Source organism: Gavia stellata, chromosome 5 (genome assembly GCF_030936135.1).
Source record: "Gavia stellata isolate bGavSte3 chromosome 5, bGavSte3.hap2, whole genome shotgun sequence".
Classification (NCBI taxonomy): Eukaryota; Metazoa; Chordata; class Aves; order Gaviiformes; family Gaviidae; genus Gavia; species Gavia stellata.
Genome location: NC_082598.1, coordinates 3,387,522 through 3,407,353, shown reverse-complemented (window position 1 = coordinate 3,407,353; position 19,832 = coordinate 3,387,522). Strand labels below are relative to the sequence as shown.

Here is a 19,832-nt window from a genome sequence, read left to right as displayed (position 1 = left end):
GTTTTCCAGCGTAGCTTTTCCAACCAGCGGGATTTCCCGAGGGCGGGGGGCAGCTCGGTGGGGGCACACAGGCAAAGGGACACCCCCCAGCAACCCAAAACACCCCCAAAAACGACCTTGCTGCTGTCGCCGTCCCCACGCCATCACCTGGCACCCCTCATGAACCCCGACATCATCACTTCGTTAATAAACTCCGACTCCTGAATTTGGGGGGCTTTCGGCCAAAGCTGTAAGTCACGCTCGGAAGTAAATGTGCTGATCCCAAAAAAAACGGGGACCCACCTGGGATGGGGGGGGGCCGCGCTCGCCCACCGCCGATGCTCTCCCCAGGGACACGGACCACCCCAAGAGCCTCCGTCCCTCCACCCGCCGGGCGCGGGCTGCTGCCTGTTGATACTAATGAGGTTTTTTCCCTTTTTTTCCTTTCTTCCCGGGATTGCTGCAGGGACGGAGGAATTTCAGGGTCTGGGGAGCTGCCCCCTGACCTTTCTCCACAGCATCTGCCGTGGCCCCATCCTGCCGCTGCATCCAACTGCAAATAGCAGAGACAGGAGCAGCTGCTGGAGATAATCCGGGGCCGGATCCTGCCTAAATCCCCTTCTCGGGCTCCGTCGCATCCCCGAGCCGGAGGCTTTGGGCTGCGTGCCGTCGCCAGCATCCAGCCCTGATTTGGGGGGCGGTGAACCTGAAATGGGTGGAGAACCGATGAAACTGCTGCTGGTGCTGGGTGGGGAAACTGAGGCACGGAGGGTTTGCTTCCCCCCCCTTCACCAAGAGCACCCCCGGGGGCTGCAAAGCAGCTCCGGGGCGTGTTGGCCACGGGGCTGGGGACCCTCTGGGCTGGATCCGGCCCTTTCCCAGCTGCCGGCAGCTGCCTTGGGAAATGAGCCCATGGTGACGAGCCGGAGCGGGGTCAGCAGGGCAGACATCCCCCCCAAAAAAAAAAAGGGGTGTCAGGGTGCCGTCGCGTGGTGCCAAGGGGATTTGAGAGGAAGGAAGCGACGGGCGGTGGCACTGGGAGGCCGACGCCATCGGCGAGGTCACGGTCCCCCCGTGGGAGCGTTGGCGAGGCCGACGTCACCATCGCTCAGCCCTACAAATAGCGGTGCCCCAGCCCGGCCCGGCCACTGCTCCGGCCGGCCACCACCGCCACCGTCACCCGCCCGGCGCCAGGTGAGGCTGCCCCGGCGGCGGGGGTGCTGGGTGGGTGGGTGCTGGCGGCACGCGGGGACCCCGGGGTGGGTGGTCCTGCTCGTCCCGAATCAGACCCTAATGGCACCTCTGGTGGGTCTGTCCATGCTGGACCCAAACCCCAGCAGCACCCCGGGGTGCTCAGCCCCTCCGGCATCTCCATCCCCAAACCCACCCCAAAGAGCACCCATGGGTGCTCATCCCCTCCAACATCCCCCAACCCCGAACCCCCCCAAAGAGCACCCATGGGTGCTCATCCCCTCCAACATCCCCAAACCCCCTCAAAGAGCACCCATGGGTGCTCAGCCCCTCCAACATCCCCAACCCCCCCCCAAAGAGCGCCCATGGGTGCTCATCCCCCTCCAACATCCCCAACCCCGAACCCCCCCAAAGAGCACCCATCGGTGCTCATCCCCTCCAACATCCCGAACCCCCCCCCCAAAGAGCACCCATGGGTGCTCACCCCTCCTCCAACATCCCCAACCCCACCCCAGAGAGCACCCATGGGTGCTCATCCCCTCCAACATCCCCAAACCCACCCCAAATGGGACCCTGGGGGTGCCCGTCTTTGCTGGACCCAGACCACCCCAAGAGCAGCACCCATGGGTGCTCAGCCCCTCCAACATCTCCAACACTGAACCCGTCCCAAAGAGCACCCATGGGTGCTCATCCCTCTCCAACATCTCCAACCCCGAAACCCCTCCAAAGAGCACCCATGGGTGCTCATCCCCTCCAACATCCCCAAACCCCCCCAAAGAGCACCCATGGGTGCTCATCCCTCTTCCAACATCTCCAACCCCGAACCCCTCCCAAAAGAGCAACCCATGGGTGCTCAGCCCTCCAACATCCCCCAAACCCACCCCAAACGGGACCCTGGGGTGCCCGTCTTTGCTGGACCCAGACCACCCCAGCAGCACCCATGGGTGCTCAGCCCTCCAGCACCTCCCCCCCAAGCCCCAGCAGCCCCCCGGGGTGGGTGCCGGTGGGTCAGGGACCCCCTCTGCTCCCCGCAGCCCCACCCGGCCATGGCCCCCCCGGGTCCCTGCTGCTGCTGGCGCTGCTGCTGCTGCTGAGCTCCGCCGTCCCCCGCTGCCCGGGCCAGCACTGGTCCCACGGCTGGTACCCGGGGGGCAAGCGGGACCTCGCCCCCCCCCCGGCCCCGCAGGTAGGGCCCCGCGCCCCCCCGGGGTGACCCCCCACCCCGGGGTGACCCCCCCCGGGGTGACCCCCCCTGCCCAGGGTGATGCCCACCGGGGTGGGGTCCCCCTGCCCTGGGGTTACCCCCTGCCCAGGGGTTTATACCCCCCCCACACCCCCCCGGGTTATAATCCCCCGGGTTATCCCCCCCCGGATTACCCCCCCGGATTACCCCCCCCCGTGATTATCTCCCCATAGAGTTCCCCACTCGGATTTACCCCCCCCCGGATTACCCCCCCGGGTTACCCTTCCCCAGATTATTGTCCCTGGATTAACACACACCCCCGGATTCCCCCCCCGGATTAACACACACCCCCCCCCCCGTGGTTATCTCCCCACGGAGTTCCCCACCCGGATTCACACCCCCCCCCCCCGGATTACCCCCCTCCGCGGTTATCTCCCCATAGAGTTCCCCACCCGGATTTATCCCCCCCCCGGGTTACCCCCCCCCCCATTTGTCCCTGGATTAACACACACCCCCCGGATTACCCCCCCCGGATTACCCCCCCCGGATTACCCCCCCCCCCCGTGATTATCTCCACATAGAGTTCCCCACTCGGATTTACCCCCCCCCGGATTACCCCCCCCGGGTTACCCTTCCCCAGATTATTGTCCCTGGATTAACACACCCCCCCGGATTACCCCCCCGGATTACCCCCCCCGGATTACCCCCCCCCGTGATTATCTCCCCATAGAGTTCCCCACTCGGATTTACCCCCCCGCCCGGATTACCCCCCCCGGGTTACCCTTCCCCAGATTATTGTCCCTGGATTAACACACCCCCCCGGATTCCCCCCCCCGGATTAACACACCTCCCCCCCCCCGTGGTTATCTCCCCACGGAGTTCCCCACCCGGATTTACTCCCCTCCCCGGATTACCCTTCCCCAGATTATTCTCCCCGGGTTATCCCCCCCCCGGATTACCCCCCCCCCCGCGGTTATCTCCCATAGAGTTCCCCACTCAGATTTATCCCCCCCCGGATTATCCCCCCCCCCCCCGGGTTACCCTTTCCCAGATTATTGTCCCTGGATTAAGCCCCCCCCGGATTACCCCCCCCGGATTACCCCCTCCGTGGTTATCTCCCCATAGAGTTCCCCACTCAGATTTATCCCCCCCCGGATTATCCCCCCCCCCCCCGGGTTACCCTTTCCCAGATTATTGTCCCTGGATTAAGCCCCCCCCGCATTACCCCCCCCGGATTACACCCCCCCCGTGGTTATCTCCCCACGGGGTTCCCCACCCGGATTTATCCCCCCCGGGATTACCCCCCCCGGATTACCCCCCCCGGGTTACCCTTCCCCAGATTATTGTCCCTGGATTAACACACCCCCCCGGATTACCCCCCCGGATTACCCCCCCCGGATTACCCCCCCCGTGATTATCTCCCCATAGAGTTCCCCACTCGGATTTACCCCCCCCCCCCGGATTACCCCCCCCGGGTTACCCTTCCCCAGATTATTGTCCCTGGATTAACACACCCCCCCGGATTACCCCCCCCGGATTAACACCCCCCCCCCCCCCCGTGGTTATCTCCCCACGGAGTTCCCCACCCGGATTTACTCCCCCCCCCCGGATTACCCTTCCCCAGATTATTCTCCCCGGGTTATCCCCCCCCCGGATTACCCCCCCCCCCGCGGTTATCGCCCCATAGAGTTCCCCACCCGGATTTATCCCCCCCCCCGGATTATCCCCCCCCCCCCCCCCGGGTTACCCTTTCCCAGATTATTGTCCCTGGATTAAGCCCCCCCCGGATTACCCCCCCCGAATTACACCCCCCCCCGTGGTTATCTCCCCACGGGGTTCCCCACCCGGATTTATCCCCCCCGGGATTACCCCCCCAGGATTACCCGCCCCCCCCATATTTACTTTCCTCACCCAGTTATGCCCCCCCGATTATCCCCCCCCGGGGTCACCCCTCCCATCGAATTGCCCCCCCGGGAGTTATACCCCCCCCCGATTACACCCCCCGGGTCACCCTTCCCCAAAGTACCCACACGGATTATCTCCCACCCACCCCACGAGTGACCCCCCTCGGATTTACCCCCCCCCATTACCCCCCCCGGGTTACCCTCCCCACACTATCCTCCCTGGATCCCCCCCCCGATTAACCCCCTCCGCGCGGGTTTACCCCCCCCCGCTGTTGCGTGTCCCCCCCCCCGGGGACACCCCCGTGTGTCCCCCCCCCCCCCACGGCGGCCGCTCTCCCGCAGGTCTCGGCCCCGCTCTGGCGCTGCCGCCCCCCCCCCCCCGTGCCCCCCCCCGCGGCGGGAGGAGCCGCTGCTGGTGAGTGGGGCCGGGGGGGCCCGGGGGGGGCCCGGGGGGAGCCGCGACCGGCCCCGGCCCCGCTCCGCGCAGGGGGCCGCGCTGCGCCGCGGGTGAGCGGCACCGACAGACCCCACGCGGGACCGATGGACACACACCCCCCCCCCCCCGCCCCCCCCGGGACCGACCCGGCACCGAGTCCCCGCGGGCAATAAAGGGGTCGGGGGGGACCCTGTCCTGAGTGGTGGCGGCTGCCGGGGGGGTGTCCCGCGGGGGGGTGTCCCGCGTGGGGGTGTCCCGCGTGGGTGTGTGCCGGGGGGTGGCGTGTCCCGTGGGGGATGGAAGTATCCGGGGGGGGCGGTGTCCCGTGGGGGGGTGTCCGATGGGGGGGATGTGGCTCTTGGGGGGCTGTATGCCGTGGGGGGTGCCGTGTCCCGTGGGGGGGGGGGCTGTGTCTCGCGGGGGGTGCCGAGTCCGTGGGGTGCTGTGTCCGTGGGGTGCCGTGTCCCGTGGGGCGCCGTGTCCCGCGGGGGGTGCCGTGTCCGTGGGGTGCCGTGTCCCGTGGGGTGCTGTGTCCGTGGGGCGGTGCCGTGTCCCGTGGGGCAGTTCCGTGTCCCGTGGGTCGGTGCCGTGTCCCGCGGGGTGCCGTGTCCGTGGGGTGCTGTGTCCGTGGGGTGCCGTGTCCCGTAGGGTGCCATGTCCGTGGGGCGGTGCCGTGTCCCGTGGGGTGCCGTGCCCGTGGGGTGCCGTGTCCGTGGGGCGGTGCCGTGTCCCGTGGGGCAGTTCCGTGTCCCGTGGGGTGCCGTGTCCCGTGGGGTGCCGTGCCCGTGGGGTGCCGTGTCCCGTGGGGCGGTGCCGTGTCCCGTGGGGCAGTTCCGTGTCCCGTGGGTCGGTGCTGTGTCCCGTGGGGTGCCGTGTCCCGTGGGGCAGTGCCTTGTCCCGCGGGGTGCCGTGTCCGTGGGGTGCTGTGTCCGTGGGGTGCCGTGTCCAGTGGGGCGGTGCCGTGTCCCGTGGGGTGCCGTGTCCGTGGGGCAGTGCCGTGCCCGTGGGGTGCCGTGTCCCGTGGGGCGGTTCCGTGTCCCGTGGGGCAGTGCCGTGTCCCATGGGGCAGTGCCGTGTCCCGTGGGGGGTGCCGTCTCCCGTGGGTCGGTGCTGTGTCCGTGGGGCGGTGCCGTGTCCGTGGGGTGCCGTGTCCGTGGGGTGCTGTGTCCGTGGGGTGCCGTGTCCCGTGGGGCAGTGCCATCTCCGTGGGTCGGTGCCGTGTCCCGTGGGTCGGTGCCGTGTCCGTGGGGCAGTGCCGTGTCCGTGGGGCGGTGCCGTGTCCCGTGGGGCGGTGCCGTGTCCCGCGTGCCCACCCCGCACTACATTTCCCGTCAGGCCCCGCTCCCGCGCTCCCTTTTCCCATAGTGCCTCGCGAGCGGGGCCGGGCGGGGCGCTCCGGTAACGTCACATCCGGTCCCGGGGGTCGCCCCGCCATGCTGCCGGCGCTGAGGCGCTGCCGCCCGGGGCCGGTCCTGTGGGCCGCGCTGGGCCCCGCCGCCCGCCCGGGACTCGGGCCCGGGCCCGGGCCCGCCTGGGGGGCCGCGGCTGGTGCCGGCGCGGGGCCGCAAGACGCGGCACGATCCCCCCGCCAAGTCCAAGGCGTCGCGGCTGAAGGTGCCGCCGCCCGTCGACCCCGAGGAGCTGCTGGTGGTCATCGAGCGGTACCGGCAGCACCGGCTGGTCCTCAGCGCCCTCCGGTACCCGCCCGGGGGCTGAGGAGGGGCGGGGGGCTCGGGCTTGCTGTGGGGCGGGCGGAGGGTCTTGGGGGTGTGGGCGGAGGGAGGGTTACGGGGCCGGGCCTGGACCCGCTGTGGGGCAGGGAGGGGCGGGGGGGGGCTGGCTGTGGGGCTGGGTATTGTTACAGGTGCTGGTTGTGGGGCTCTGGCGCTGGCTGTGGGGCTGTGAGGCAGGCGAGGGTTGGGGGACTGGCTGTGGCTCTGGGTATGGGGCTGCTGTGGGGGCAGGGAGCTGGTTATGGGGCAGGGTGCTGGGTATAGGGCTAAAGGGTTGCTGTGGGGCAGGGGAGGGTTGGCCTTGTGGCTGTTTGGGGCTGCTGTGGTGCAGAGGTGGGTTGTGAGGCTGGTTTTGGGGCTGCTGTGGGGCAGGGAGCTGGCTGTGGGGCTGCTGTGAAGTAGGGGGCTGGTTTAGGCGGCTGTGGGGCAGAGGGCTGGCTATGGGAAAGGGTGCTGAGTATAGGGCTCTGGGGCCGCCGTGGGGCAGGGGAGGCTGGGGCCACACTGGAGCAGGGGTGTCTAGACCCCAGGTTACTGTGGGGCAGGGGAGGGTTGGGGTGGTGGGGTTGGCTCTGCTATGGGGCAGGTTTGGGAGAACCCCCTGGGCACCCAGCCCCGGGCGGGAGCTCAGCGGCCTCCCCTGCCCTCCCGTCCTGGCAGGTCTGAGTTCAGGGCCGAGGTGCTGCAGAAGAAGCGGGAGGCGTCGCTGTCCCAGGAGGACTCAGCAGAGCTGACGGAGGAGCACCGGCTCCTGATGGCCTGGAACGAGGCGGAGAACGCCCGGCAACGGGCACGCAGGTCAGCCCGGCCCCGCGCAAAGCTGGGGGAGGGCGTCGCTTGTGCCTTCGTGGCTTTGACTTTTGCTTGTGCAGAACTAAATTCAACACCTGGGTCGGTTAGAGTCAGGCTTAATTTTTACAAAGACACTTGGCCTAAATTTTGACCTTTTTTAAATCTGCCTGTGCAGCGATCACGTTTCCAGCGCCTCTCGCTGCTGAGGGGTAAGTTGTGGAGTTCTGGACAACCTCCCACTCTCCTGCAGATGGGGGTGTCGTCGGGAGGATAAGTTTCTCCACGTTCCCTCCCGCACCGCTCCCAGGGAGCCATCCTCTGGTCAGGCGTGGGAAGTGTGTCAGGAAGTGTGTCGATGCTTCCAAGAAAATCAGCATCTGCTGAATCTCGAAAACGGGAGAAGGTTAAAGGGAAAATCTCATCTGTCCCTTGGCCCGTCACAAAGCATTCGAGCTTCCCCATCCAGGTCCTGCCGGAAGAATCGCGTGCTCCGACTTGGAGCTCCCAAACAGAGCCAAACCCTGCGAGGTCTCCGGTCTGCGCCACAGGTGTCAGTGCCGGTCTGTTTGAAAGCGTTTGCGTTAAGGCTTTGCATTAATTTTTCCCTCGCAGGAGGAGGGGAATTCTCTTTGTCCTCACACTGGGGACAGCACGAGCTCTTTTCCCCGGCGCGGCTGCTCTGCTCCTTTCCATTTGTTCTGGCTGCACTCAAAGTTGCAGGCTTTGCATCCCGACGGATTAGTGAGTCTCACCGAAGTGCCACCCTGCAGAGCGTGAGCATTCACCTTGTTGTTTTGATTTTTTTTCTTTTCCTTTCTGTATGGCAGAGAGGAAAGACTTAGAAAAGAAGAGGAAGAACAGAAGAGGCGGAAGCTACAGGCTGCAGAGAACAAGGCCAGGATAATGGAGGCTTTCCTGAAGGAAAAGGAGAAGGAGGTTCTCCAGCTGCAGGTAAGAGCAGCTGGTGCCTGCTGGGGAGAACGCTGCCAGCAGTCCCTGTGAGGGATTTGACAGCAGCCCGTGGGAGCGATGTGGAAGCCGTGGGCTTATTTTCCAGAGGTTTTTATGTTGGTAGCTGGGAACATAAGTGTTAGCGCCTTCCAGGAGTGTTGACAGCGTGTGGATGGGATGGAGGTTGAGTGAGAGCTCTGAAAACAGGGTGGAGTAATCCTGAGTGAGAGAAGAAAGATTTCCTAGTTCTGGACTCTGCTCCTGCTGAGGTCCTGGCGATGCTGGTGGCATCTCGGGGTCTCTCGGAGATTTGTGAGCTCTGCAAGCACCAGCACCTCGTGCACTGTCTGTAGTGACTCGTCCGCTACCGTGCGTTAAGAGCCGGTACTTCTCCTTCATTCAGGAGGAAGCCAAAACGTTCATCACCCCCGAGAACCTGGACGCGCGGATTGAGGAGTGCCTGGACAACCCTCGCAACTACAACTTCGCCATCGACAAGGACGGGCGGATCGTCAAACGGACGGTGTTGTCTTAGCGGCCCAGCCCTGCCCTGGTTTCTGTCCAGAGGCTCTGCTTACAAGCTGGTTTCTTCCTTTAAATATATAAATCGACCACAGAATTGTTGGAGAAAGCCTGCGGGTCTGGCTGTGGTTCTTCTGAAGGGTTAACACCTGCGGGAAGGAGGGTGAGGGAGAAATTCGGGCTTGTAACAAGCAGCAGAGGCACGAGCAGTCTGTCTCAGCCCTGCGAGGGGGTGGAGAAGCTGCCTGAGAAGCTGCTGGTGTTCGTATTCCTGTTGCTCTGATTCCACCTCCCACGTGTTTGGATCCCTCCCGCTTTCACACAAAGCGTCGGGGCGGGGGGCTGAGGTGGAGCAGGAGCGGTCCCGAGGCAGATCCTGGCTCTGAGCTCCCCGCTGTAGCCCCGGCACTGTTTGCGTGTCGACTCCTCTAGATGCTTTTGAAAGAAAACGCCGTCTGAATGGCTTTGTAGGAAACACTGACCCTCCACTTTTTGTTGTTGGGGGAAAGAATTAATCGTTTCTCTGTTTTCTGCTGCGGTGGAAGACCCTGTCGTTCCTGCTCGTCCTTTAAACCCTCCTTCGCACGTCCCTTGGTGTGGCTAAATGAGAAAATTGTGCAGAGGATGCCTAAATGACCCTGGCTTCTATGTGTCTCCTTTTCTCTTCCCCCCCTTCAGCCTTATTTTACTCGTCACCTGTAGCTTGAGTTGTAGATAAGACTGTAATTACTCTGGGTCCTCTTTGCCGGTTCTGGCTGATTGTGGTCTTGCAGACCGAGCTGCACTCTCAGCTTTGCCCCAAAACCGCTGGTTTTGGGCTGCCCGACACCAGCCTGGAGTTCGCTGCGGTTCAGCCAGAGCCCAGGCGGACTAACCGCAGGTCCCTCTGCCCTCCCTCATGCGGATAAAACACCAGCAGTAAGAATCGACCTTAAATCCTTGCTTTTTATCTGTGCTTTCCTAAAAATGGCTTTTTCTCTCTCGTCAGCCCTCCTGAGTCTGCACCTAAACCAGGCAAGTGCATGAAAAACACAGACCTTTTTTCTTTTTCTGTACAAGTTTTATTTCTAATTAAGATCGTCGCTTAAATCTGGGTCACAGACCTTGGCTCATCGGTTCTCGGCCTGATGCGGGGCTGGTACGGCTCCATAGATAAGGGATATTGCAGGTTCTTCTCTCCCGGGTGGTCTATGCAATCAGCATTTCTTGGTCGCAGGATGAGTCAACCACGCAGCCCTCTGCGCAGGGAGAGAAAGGGGAGAGTACCGTGTAAAATGAGACGGCACGAACCAGCCCTCAGAGACACCCCCCCGCCCCGGCGCTGGTTTTTATTGGCATCGAGCGAGATCTTGTTCGCTTCGCGCCCTGTAGCTCCCCAGGATTTGTAGCAGGATTTCTGGTAGCATCTGACTTAGGGAGGAGGCTGGGATTTTTTGGAAAACCATAATGAAAGTGAGAGCGGGCATGGACTGCTGTGCGCCACAGGACTCCTGCCGCTTGCTCAGCCCCCTAAATTCAGTTGCTGTTTGCCTTTCCCTCTTCCCCGAAACCTCACGGAAGGCTCTCTCGCCTTCCCTGGGGTCGGGATTAAGTCTGCCCTGAGTTGAGGTGGCCCTGGCTGTTGGGGAGATGGATGGACAGATGGATGGGACAAAGATGATCCTTTGGGTAACATCCCCTCTCCCACTTCCATATGGTAACCTCTCCTGTGCGAGGACCCCCGTGACGAGGGTCCTGGAGGGGCTGCGGACCCGGTGCTGCCCTCACCACTGCTGCAGCAGATGCTGGGGGCCGCGCAGCTCCCTCCGCTGCCGCCGCAGGCTTTGCGTCCCGACTCGCAGGGTGTCGGCAAGAAGTTTTCCTCCTGGCACCGCAGGGTTTCGGAGGTGCCGATGTAACAGCCCAGCTCTTCTCCGCAGCAGATGTTGGGGCCAAAGCAGTGACCCTTGTTCCTGGGACCGCAGGGCATGCACTGCTCGGGGAAGGGAAGAAGAAAGGTGGGGGAGAGTTAGTAGGGAAAGCATCTGGGGTCAGATTGAGCCTTTCCCCTGGTCCTTTCCTCCCTCCTGCCGGCATCTTCCTTCCCGGAGCCCCGGGGAGGCTTGGGGAAGGTTGGGAGAAGGAAAGGAGGGGGTTAGGATGTCTCCCAGCCCGCCGGCACGTACCTTCCTGATGTCCATGTCCAGGATGGCGCGTTTGCCCCCGATGGGGCAGTTCTGGATGTAGCAAGCGGAGGAGAGAGCCAGGAGCCCCAGGAGGCAGACGGCGAGCACCTTGCAGGGCATGGCTGCTGGGTCGGGAAGCTTTTCGGCTTCTCATCCCAGCGAACGGTCGTGTATATATAGCACCGGCTCCTACTTACACATGCCGGCACCAGCGTCACCCGTTTCTCTTAAAGACCACAAGGCATTGCTTTCCACACCGAAGGGCTCTGCTAATAGCCGGAGGTCGAGGACGTGAGGTCAAGGCCAAGGTGTTGGTTTTCTCCTTGGTGATGACTCCGACGGCGGTGGGGGGAAACGTGCGGAGGCTGCGGCTGCTGTTTAGGGCTCAGGTCCCTTCTCTGCCAACCCCTTAGGGTTGCTGGGCTTGTCACCCCGTGTCCCGTTCGGAACCCCTCTGGCATGGGTTGGGGAGGGATGAAGGAAGGCATCTCCATAGCCTGGTGGGATGCATCCACCCAGGAGTGGGGTGAGAGGGGCATTGTGCTTCCCGTGGCTTCAAATCCCTTCTGGTGGGGGGAAACCAAATCCGTATCCTCCTCCGGGAGCATCTGGGGTTGGAAATGCAGTGTTGGTCCTTTAAACCCATCCCTGCTGGCCTTTGGGGGAAGCTCAACGCTGGGCTTGTCCCCGCGCTGGGATGGCGGTGACACGGAGCCCATCCCCGCCTGCTTTCATCTAACAGCACCGAGGCAGCCTGAAAACACCAAACCTCATTGGCAAAGGCCCGAAAACCCGAATTTCCCCTTTTCTTCTGCCCTGGAGCTGCTCCCAGGGCTTGAATGGGATGCCCTGGACCGCGTCATCAGCGGGCAAAGGACCCCACGGAGAAACGGCACCGAGGATGGGGCCGAAGGCTGATGCAATCATGCGGGGTTCTGCTCACCTTCGTTACCGCAATTAAGAGCTTCCCGGCTTGAATAAATTCCTCCGTTGCCGACAAATCTTGGCGTCTATCGAGACCATTACTCCGGTCCCTCCTCACGCCTGCTTAATTGGGAATTCGGCAGCCCAGAGCCTGAGAGCTGTGACCTCTTCTCCTCCCCTCTGGCTTGCTTCGAAATCTGCCACTTAGCGTGGCCGGCGGCGAGGGCAGCCAGGTCCTTGTCACCGCCCGGGGTCAGGCAGCCGGTGAGTCCTGGTCCCTGGGGACAAGTCGGGCACCGGGGTCCATGTTAATGGGTTGGAAATGGAGCTCAGCACCTGCCGTGTGACATCCCAGCGGCTCAACCCCGGCTGCCGTCTCGCTGCGGCATGGGGGGGGGGAAAACACCACCCGGGAGCCCCTCTGGCTGGTTTGGGGGTGCCTGGACCCCCATGGGCAGGGTTGGGATGCATCTCAGGGAGACAAGTGTGGAAAAAAACCCCACTTATCAGCTCCTGGTGCTTTTTGGGACCTTGACACCCCAACGCCGAGGCTCCCGTCAGCCCGGAGCATCATCCCAGCTCAGCCGCGCATCCCTGTTGCTGCAAGAGATGTTGGGGTTCGCATCCTGCATCCCGGGACAGGCTGAGTGCCAGGGCTGGGCGTAACAGCCCCATTTCTTCACCCCATTTCTTCACCCCACGGGTGTCCAGCTCAGGGTCACCCATCCACATTGGCACCGCCACTTTCCCAATGACTTTGGGGTGATTTCGGGTCCCCCCACCTCCCCAAGGCTGGGGGAAGAGGCTTATCGCGGGGACCAGGTGCTGGGTTAATCCTGCACCCCCTTTGAGGTGCGGGGAGCTGACGTGGGCAGGATGGGTCCCACCGGCGTGGAGGAGCTCCACCTCCCCGGAGGTGCCACCTCCCTCGGGGACATTATAAAGGACGAGCTGTCCCCCGCGCTGCGGCCAGATCCGAGCCTGGAGAGAGCCCAGAGCAGGGACCCCGCCGTGGTAAGAGACCTGGGGAGGGGGTAGGGAAGAGGGTTGGGGTAACGGTACCCCAAATCTGGGGGGTGACGGTGGGATAACTGGGGAGCTGATCCTGCCCATCCGTGGCTGGTGGGGAACAATTTGGTGAGTGATGGTGGGGAAAGATGAGTCCAGCCCTGGGGGGTTGTATGAAGCTGGGAACACAAACCTTTCCCCTCTTGGGGCTTTTTTGGGTGGGTTTCCTTACTTTTTATCGGTTTTAGTAGATACGGCTTGAAGCCGCCTGTCGTGCTGGTTCCTGAAGGCAACAGGGTCCCGAATCTGCCCCAAAGAGGGGACTTGGCCCAGAGGTTGACACGATGGTGGCACCTCCTGGGCGTGATGCTCCAGGGGCTGGGGGTGCTGGGAGGCTCAGCACCCATGGGTGCTGCTGGGGCTCCTGGGGTGGGACTCGATGGCCGGATCCCAAAGGGCAGCTCTGCCTGGGCTTCTTTCCCTTCGCGCTGCAAGGACGGGGCCGAATCCTGCACCCAGCCCAGCGAAACCGCTGCGGATGGGAGCCGAACCGCATGGGTCTGGATGGGGATTTGGGGAGGGTGGGATGAAAACCCACCAACCTTCACCCCCGCCCACCCCACCACCATCCCTGAGCCCTGGACGTGTCCCCCAGAGCCCCCCGTGACCCATCCCCAGCACCTCAGACGAAGCCACCACAGTGCATGAGGACTTTTATTGGGACTCCTATTTACAAGGCTGGGGTGGGGGGATCGGTGATGGTGGGGGGGACGCCCGGCGCCCCGGCTCAGAGGAGGGGATGCTTGCCCTGCTGCTGCTGCTGCTGCTGCTGCCTGTTCGCCAAGTGCATCAGCTTGAGGAGCAGATCTCCAGCCGAGCCGTCCAGCACCGTCAGGTTCTTCTCCGCTGCCTCCTGAGCCCCGTCGCTGCCCTCGTCCAGGCAGCCGGCGTCCATCGCACAGGTTTCTTCAACAGAAAGCAAAACGTCGGGACGGGATGGGTTATTTAGGACTGCGAGTGGTTTATTTTCGGGTGGGGAAGGGGTTGGTGGCAGCCAGGGGTGTCTGCACAGCTCGCGCTCCAGCTTTGTCGCTCCTGTTAACCAGGGAGGAGGGCTGGCTGCGCTTTTTCCGGCACATGGGGGAGGTTGCGTGTGCCTGGCCGGGAAATATCTCGTGGTGGAGGCTCGGGAAGGAGCTCTGAGCCCAGTCCTTATCACAGAATCAAGAGAATCACAGAATGGTTTGGGTCGGAAGGGACCTTTAAAGGCCATCTAGTCCAACCCCCCTGCCATGAGCAGGGACATCTTCAACTAGATCAGGTTGCTCAGAGCCCCGTCCAACCTGACCTGGAATGTTTCCAGGGATGGGGCATCTACCACCTCTCTGGGCAACCTGGGCCAGGGTTTCACCACCCTCAGTGTAAAACATTTCTTCCTTCTAGCTAGTCTGAATCTGACTATCCCAAAATTATCCCAAAACGGGGACAACACTGCTGCTGCTCTGTGCCTCAGTTTCCCCTTCGGAAGGTGAGGTCTAACTGGAGGACTGACCCATGCCATTGCCATCCCCCATGGTCCCAAGTCATCCCAAACTCTCTGGACCCCCATCCCACTGACCCCAATATCCCCCCCCCATATTACCGGCGGTGCAGCAGATGCCGGGCGCGGCGCAGCGGCCACCGGAGCCGCAGGGCAGCCCGCCGGCCTGGCAGGGTGAAGGCAGGTAGTCTTCCTCGGCGCAGCGCCGTGTCTCGGCAGTGCCCAGGTAACAGCCCAGCTCTGCGCCGCAGCAGATGCCGGGGCCGAAGCAGTTGCCTCTGTTCCCGGGGCCGCAGGGCATGCACTGGGGGAGGGAGCCGCTTGAGTCCCCCGTACCCCCAAAAAAGGAGGGGATACACCCTTCTTGCACCCCCCTTGTATTAGAAAGTAGCCCCCCCTCCCCGCTTTGCCGGCCCTGGAGGTGCCATGCCAGCATGGGGTGACCTGTCTTGTCCCCGTCACCAGCAGCGTGGCCTTGTGCCGCGGTGCTGGCCCCAGTTTGGGGGCTCCCTGCTGCCCCCCATGTCCCCCCCCATCTCCTCTCCATGGGGGTGCCCTGTCCCCCCCATGGGGTTGCTCGACTGTGGCCAAGCCCAGTCCCCTTCTCGAGGGGACAACAGCATTTTGGGAGGATGGGTCACTCATTCCTCTGCCACTGCCCCACCACATGCCCTTGGGCATGTCCCCCAGCCCTCCCAAAAACCTGGGTGCACCACGCTGCTCGGGGGACCGTGGCACAGCCAATGGTGCCCACAGGTGACAGGGAGCCTCTGCACCCCACAGAGCTGCTACATCCCCCCAAAAGCCCCATCCCTCCAAGCCCCCATCCCATCCCGTACCTGTCGGAGGGCTGTGTCGGCCAGGGCCCGCTTGCCGCCCCGGGGGCAGTTCTGGATGTAGCAGGCGGAGGACAAGGCGAGGAGGCAGAGGAAGGAGAGGGGCAGCGAAGGCTCTGCCATGACGGAGGGTGCCCGCAGCCGTGCCACGCGTGCCAGGAGAAGCCGGCCGCCTTGCTGCTCGCTTCGCATCTGGCCCCGTGCTGTGCCAGCCGCTATTTATGCCGCTGTCGCCCCTTCCCAGGGGAGGAGGAGGAGGAGGAGGAAGAAGAGGGCTGGGTTGTTTTTTGTTGTGTTTTTTTTCTTGTCTTCTTTTTTTTCCCCCAGATCACATCCAACTGAATCTGTAATTGAGGTGATTCAGTGCAGGAGCGCAAGCGGCAGCGCTCAGAGCTGGTGAAACCCCCCCCTGCCCCGAGCTGTGGCTGCTCCGAGGGGCACGGGTCACCCCAGGGATGGCCAAATCCTGGGGAAGGGGCTGGATGGGGGGGCGTAGGTTTGGTGATGGGTGCTCCTTCAGAAGGTGCTGGTTTGGGAGGGGTGCTGGTTCAGGAGGGGTGCTGGTCTGGGGGTGATGCTGGTTTGGGGAGGGATGCTCATCCAGAAGATGCTGGTTCGGGGCGGGTTGTTGGTTTGGAGCGTGCTGATTATTTGGGGAGGGATGCTGGTTTGGGAGGGATGCTGGTTTGGGAGGGATGCTGGTTTGGGAGGGATGCTGGTTTGGGGAGGGATGCTGGTTTGGGAGGGATGCTGGTTTGGGGAGGGATGCTGGTTTGGGAGGGATGCTGGTTTGGGGAGGGATGCTGGTTTGGGAGGGATGCTGGTTTGGGAGGGATGCTGGTTTGGGGAGGGATGCTGGTTTGGGAGGGATGCTGGTTTGGGGAGGGATGCTGGTTTGGGGAGGGATGCTGGTTTGGGGAGGGATGCTGGTTTGGGAGGGATGCTGGTTTGGGAGGGATGCTGGTTTGGGGAGGGATGCTGGTTTGGGGAGGGATGCTGGTTTGGGGAGGGATGCTGGTTTGGGAGGGATGCTGGTTTAGAAGATGCTGGTCTGGGTGGGATGTGGGTTTGAAGAAGGATGCTCCTTCAGAAGATGCTGGTTCAGAGGGGGCTGTTGGTTTGGAAGGGTGCTGGTGTGGGTGGGCTCCTGGCTCAGAGGCTGCTGGTTTGGGGAGAGGTGCCGCTTTGGGAGAGATGCGGGTTTTGGGAGGGGTGCTGGTTTCAGAGGGATGCTGGTGTGGGGTGATGCTGGTTTGGGGAGGGATGCTCATTCAGAAGATGCTGGTTCGGGGAGGGTTGTTGGTTTGGAGGATGCTGGTCTGGGAGGGGATGCAAAGGGGGTCAGGGCTGGGGGAGAACTCTGGGGTGCACAAAGACACACCTAAACCTGGACCACAGAGCACCGGGGTGTAGAGCAGGACCCTGCTACAACCCGGGCCAAAGGGACCCGTCATTGCCACCCACCGCTCACCTGCCTCTTCCACCTCCTTTTTGCCAAGAAACAAGAAGGCAGAGAAACCAACAGCAGAGGGGGAGAGAAAAAGGAAAAAAGGAAAGGGAAAAAAAAAAAAAGGCACTTGTGGTCTGGCATTGACCTGTCTTTTGGCACCCAGCAGGTCCCACCTGTGCTGAGACCCGGCACACTCGTGTCACCGATGGGCTGTCGGAAACATCAGTATGGGGCAAACGGCAGCAAAAAATCCCTCCCTGCACCATCCAGCCCTGAATATTCCTGCCAGTCCCAGATCCCCTCTCCAGCAATGCCAAGGGTGACCTCGGAAATCAATACGCAGAGGGGAACCAGGGGCCTAACGAGCATCCACTGCCCCCCCCCAAACCGCCGGGGGCTCACAGCGATTAGGAGGGGCTTGTTTGGGGGTGCTGGGAGGGATGGGGTGGGCATTGGTGGGGGGGAATGGCTGCCACCAGCTGTGGTCCAGCTCACCCTGAACTCCTTTTCATCAAAGATAGGGAATTGAGGCAGAGAACCATAAAAATCAGCCTGGGGCTCACTTGGGGTGGCTGGAGCATGGCTGTTCCCCTCCTCCGTTAGCATCCCTCATTTTCTCACCCTCGTTAGTATCCCTTTTCCACCAGATCAGTGACCCGCACTGGCCCAGCCCCGCTCGGAGCGAGGGGGATGGTGGTACCCTGGGTGGGGAAGGGGCTGCTGCTTTCCTCGAGCATCCCACCGGGGAGCCGTGGTCCGGCTGCCATCCACCCCGGCAAAATCAAAACGCTTTGAAAAGCAAAGCGAGCGCCGTGCTGGGCTTCGGAGGCACCAGCGAAGGATGTTGGAGGGGGACGAACCCCAGAGCATCGCTTGGCTGCCCAAGGGAAACTGAAGCACGCAGGGGTAAGGGCAAGCATCTCTTTTGGGGTGATGACTGCAGTGCTGGGGGTCCCAGCCTGCTCCTGTCTCCTGCCCTGTGAGTTTGGAGGGATGCATCAACCCGGCGGGGTGACGGTCCTGGTTTCTGGGGGGCTCCTGGCCTTTTTTTATGGGTAAAATGAGGGTGATTCCCTCCCCAAGTAGGGTTAAGGTAACCGCAGCCCCTGACTCAGGTGTCCCTGGAATCAAGGGAGCGGCGAGTTCCCAAATTTGCCCCGTGCCCAGCACCGGAGACGCTGAATCACCCACATGGGGCAGCCGTGGGCAGCTTTAATGACCAGTATGATTAGCACCATCCATGTTTCCCCACCCAAACCCATCCCTTCACAGCGGGAGCTGAAAACTACTTGCGTTGCAGGACCGAGGAGGATGCAAAAGCCCTCGGCTGGGAAAACTTTTCTTTAAACGAAATCCAAATGTCAGTTCTAAATTGGGTGTTACACGCTCATGCTCCGTCTCTTCATTACTGTATCGTAAAATTACATTAGCTGAGAACGATCTGCATTCAAATGACTCTGTGTCTGGAATGATAACGCAGGAATATGAGATTAAAATGTAATTATGCTCTTTAAAGTCAAGGAAGGTTAATAAAATGTTTTTCCAAGTTGCAGAGGCTCCGCAGCCGCAACGCAGAATCACTTATGGGAATCAAGGGGAGGATGAGGTGGGAAGGGGGAGGCAGGGGGAGGCAAAAAAATGCATAGAAAACATAAAAAGGGGGTTTTGGGGATGAAAATCTTGGGGTGACCTGTGGTGAGTCATGGGGAAGTGATCTCAGGGTGATGGGGCTTCACGGGGCTGGGCAGACCCAGCTGGGAGCATCCTTGCTGGGCAGTGATGTTCACTGGTACCCGGCTGGTACCCGGCCACAGCCCTGGGGTGATGCTGGGGCCTCCAGCTCCTGCTTGATGCCTTGGGGCTACTCGAATCCGTGCCCCAAATGCCCCAACATCAGCCACAGGGTACCTTCTCTGCGTCCCCGGCACTGGATTTGCTCTGCCACGTCCCTGTTCTTCCCCAGGCTCTTCCCAGGGCCCCAGAGGAGCCCCCTTCATTAGCACTGATCTCCTAACGACATGCGAGGCAGGCGCTACGGGCGCTGCGGCATTAATCGGCGGCGTTAGCTGCCTGCTATCTATAACCCAGCTCGCCTCGGCTCACGGAGGAAAGCCCCAAAGGCCTGCCACGGGGTGGGGAGTAGGCAGCATCCTCAAATCCATCCCCCGCCCCAGCCGAAACACGGCCCAGCTCTTCCTAGACATCAGCAAAGGGGCTGGGGGCTGCCGGAGAGGCTCAGCCACGGAGCTTTGCTGCTCATGCCCTTCCCAATTGCTTTTCACTTCAGGGAATAACCCAGACGGTGGGAAACGGGGCGTCCGGCAGCCACCCGCAATGTTCCTGCGCTGTTTCACATGTAAAACACCCTCCGCTACACCCGTGGCTTTAAAGCATCACTGATGCACAGAAATTAAGATTTTTCCAGTCCTTGAGTGATCACACCCTTGCGTGTGGTTAGGGCAAACCACAAGCATATCCCCCCCCCATCCTTCATTAACAGCGGGAGCTTCGTTAGCTTTGAAGCCTCCACTGAGGTTTTTGAGAGCCCCTCCAGAGGCAGGAGAGAGGATGGAGGTCGTGGTGCTCTGCCGCAGCCCATGCTGCCCGACGCAGAGGTCAAAGTGACAAAGTTTAATCAGAATAAATTAGAGGACATTGGGTACTGCATGGAAACCTGGATTTTCACCAATTTGTGCAATTTTCTGCCTTTGCCCATGGCTGGAGGGGATGCAGCTTGCAGCAGAGAAGGAGAAACTTTATTTAAAGACGTTGCTCCTGCACTGGCGATAGGAAGCAGGTCAGGCTGGCAAAGGAGCGCTCCCTTCTCCCGTCTGGGTGAACTAATGCTCCTCAAATGGTCCTGTCTTCGTGGCATTTAGCGGTGACCGCCTCTCCCCCAGCCTGTCACAAGCCTTTCAGCCGGTCACCATGAACTCGCGGCTTGATGGGGGTTAATGGCTGGGGGCTGATGGGGAGGCGGGGATCCTGCACCTCCTGGCTGAGCACAGCACCTTCTTTTTTCACGTCATGGCTAAAGATGGTCCGCTGCTTCCATGACACGATGGAAAAATAGCTTTGATGCTCGTTTAAAGAAGGAAGAACAGCCAACGTCAAGATTTGCCGGGGCGCTGGCTTTATCACTGGCCCGTCCAAATCCATCCCGCTGGGATGCAGACGTCACGTCGGGAGGTTACTGACCAACAAGGGCTGGGTTTGTC

General features: G+C 62.1%; 3 protein-coding genes across 3 annotated transcripts; 1 reads left to right on the top strand and 2 right to left on the bottom strand.

Annotated features, from left to right (window-relative positions):
* Positions 1-6,126: 6,126 nt before the first annotated feature.
* Positions 6,127-9,239, top strand: MRPS26 (mitochondrial ribosomal protein S26). Its single transcript, XM_059817993.1, is given in 5 exon segments — positions 6,127-6,228; positions 6,230-6,390; positions 7,087-7,224; positions 8,046-8,169; positions 8,573-9,239. Coding segments are annotated over 5 exon segments (657 nt in total). The 3' UTR covers positions 8,705-9,239.
* Positions 9,240-9,879: 640 nt separating this feature from the next.
* On the bottom strand, positions 9,880-10,976 carry LOC132317117 (neurophysin 1). The gene is made up of 3 exons (XM_059818124.1): positions 10,857-10,976; positions 10,459-10,663; positions 9,880-9,929 (listed from the first exon to the last, which is right to left on the bottom strand). Exons 1-3 carry the CDS (start codon positions 10,974-10,976, stop codon positions 9,880-9,882), a joined length of 375 nt encoding a protein of 124 aa, XP_059674107.1.
* Positions 10,977-13,575: 2,599 nt separating this feature from the next.
* Positions 13,576-15,287, bottom strand: LOC132317118 (vasotocin-neurophysin VT). Its single transcript, XM_059818126.1, has 3 exons — positions 15,168-15,287; positions 14,431-14,632; positions 13,576-13,754 (listed from the first exon to the last, which is right to left on the bottom strand). The coding sequence occupies exons 1-3, from the start codon at positions 15,285-15,287 to the stop codon at positions 13,576-13,578; spliced, it is 501 nt and encodes a 166-aa protein (XP_059674109.1).
* Between the last annotated feature and the right edge of the window lie 4,545 nt (positions 15,288-19,832).

Bases quoted from the DNA above. Each gene is read 5' to 3' on its own strand.
- LOC132317117 (XM_059818124.1), bottom strand. From the start codon at position 10,976: ATGCCCTGCAAGGTGCTCGCCGTCTGCCTCCTGGGGCTCCTGGCTCTC. The intron at 10,664-10,856 runs GTACGTGCCGGC...TTCCCCGAGCAG, and splicing joins TGGACATGGACATCAGGAAG to TGCATGCCCTGCGGTCCCAG. The intron at 9,930-10,458 runs GTGAGGGCAGCA...CTCCCTGCGCAG, and splicing joins CAGCATCTGCTGCAGCAGTG to AGGGCTGCGTGGTTGACTCA.
- LOC132317118 (XM_059818126.1), bottom strand. From the start codon at position 15,287: ATGGCAGAGCCTTCGCTGCCCCTCTCCTTCCTCTGCCTCCTCGCCTTG. The intron at 14,633-15,167 runs GTACGGGATGGG...TCCCTCCCCCAG, and splicing joins CCGACACAGCCCTCCGACAG to TGCATGCCCTGCGGCCCCGG. The intron at 13,755-14,430 runs GTAATATGGGGG...TTTCTGTTGAAG, and splicing joins CGGCATCTGCTGCACCGCCG to AAACCTGTGCGATGGACGCC.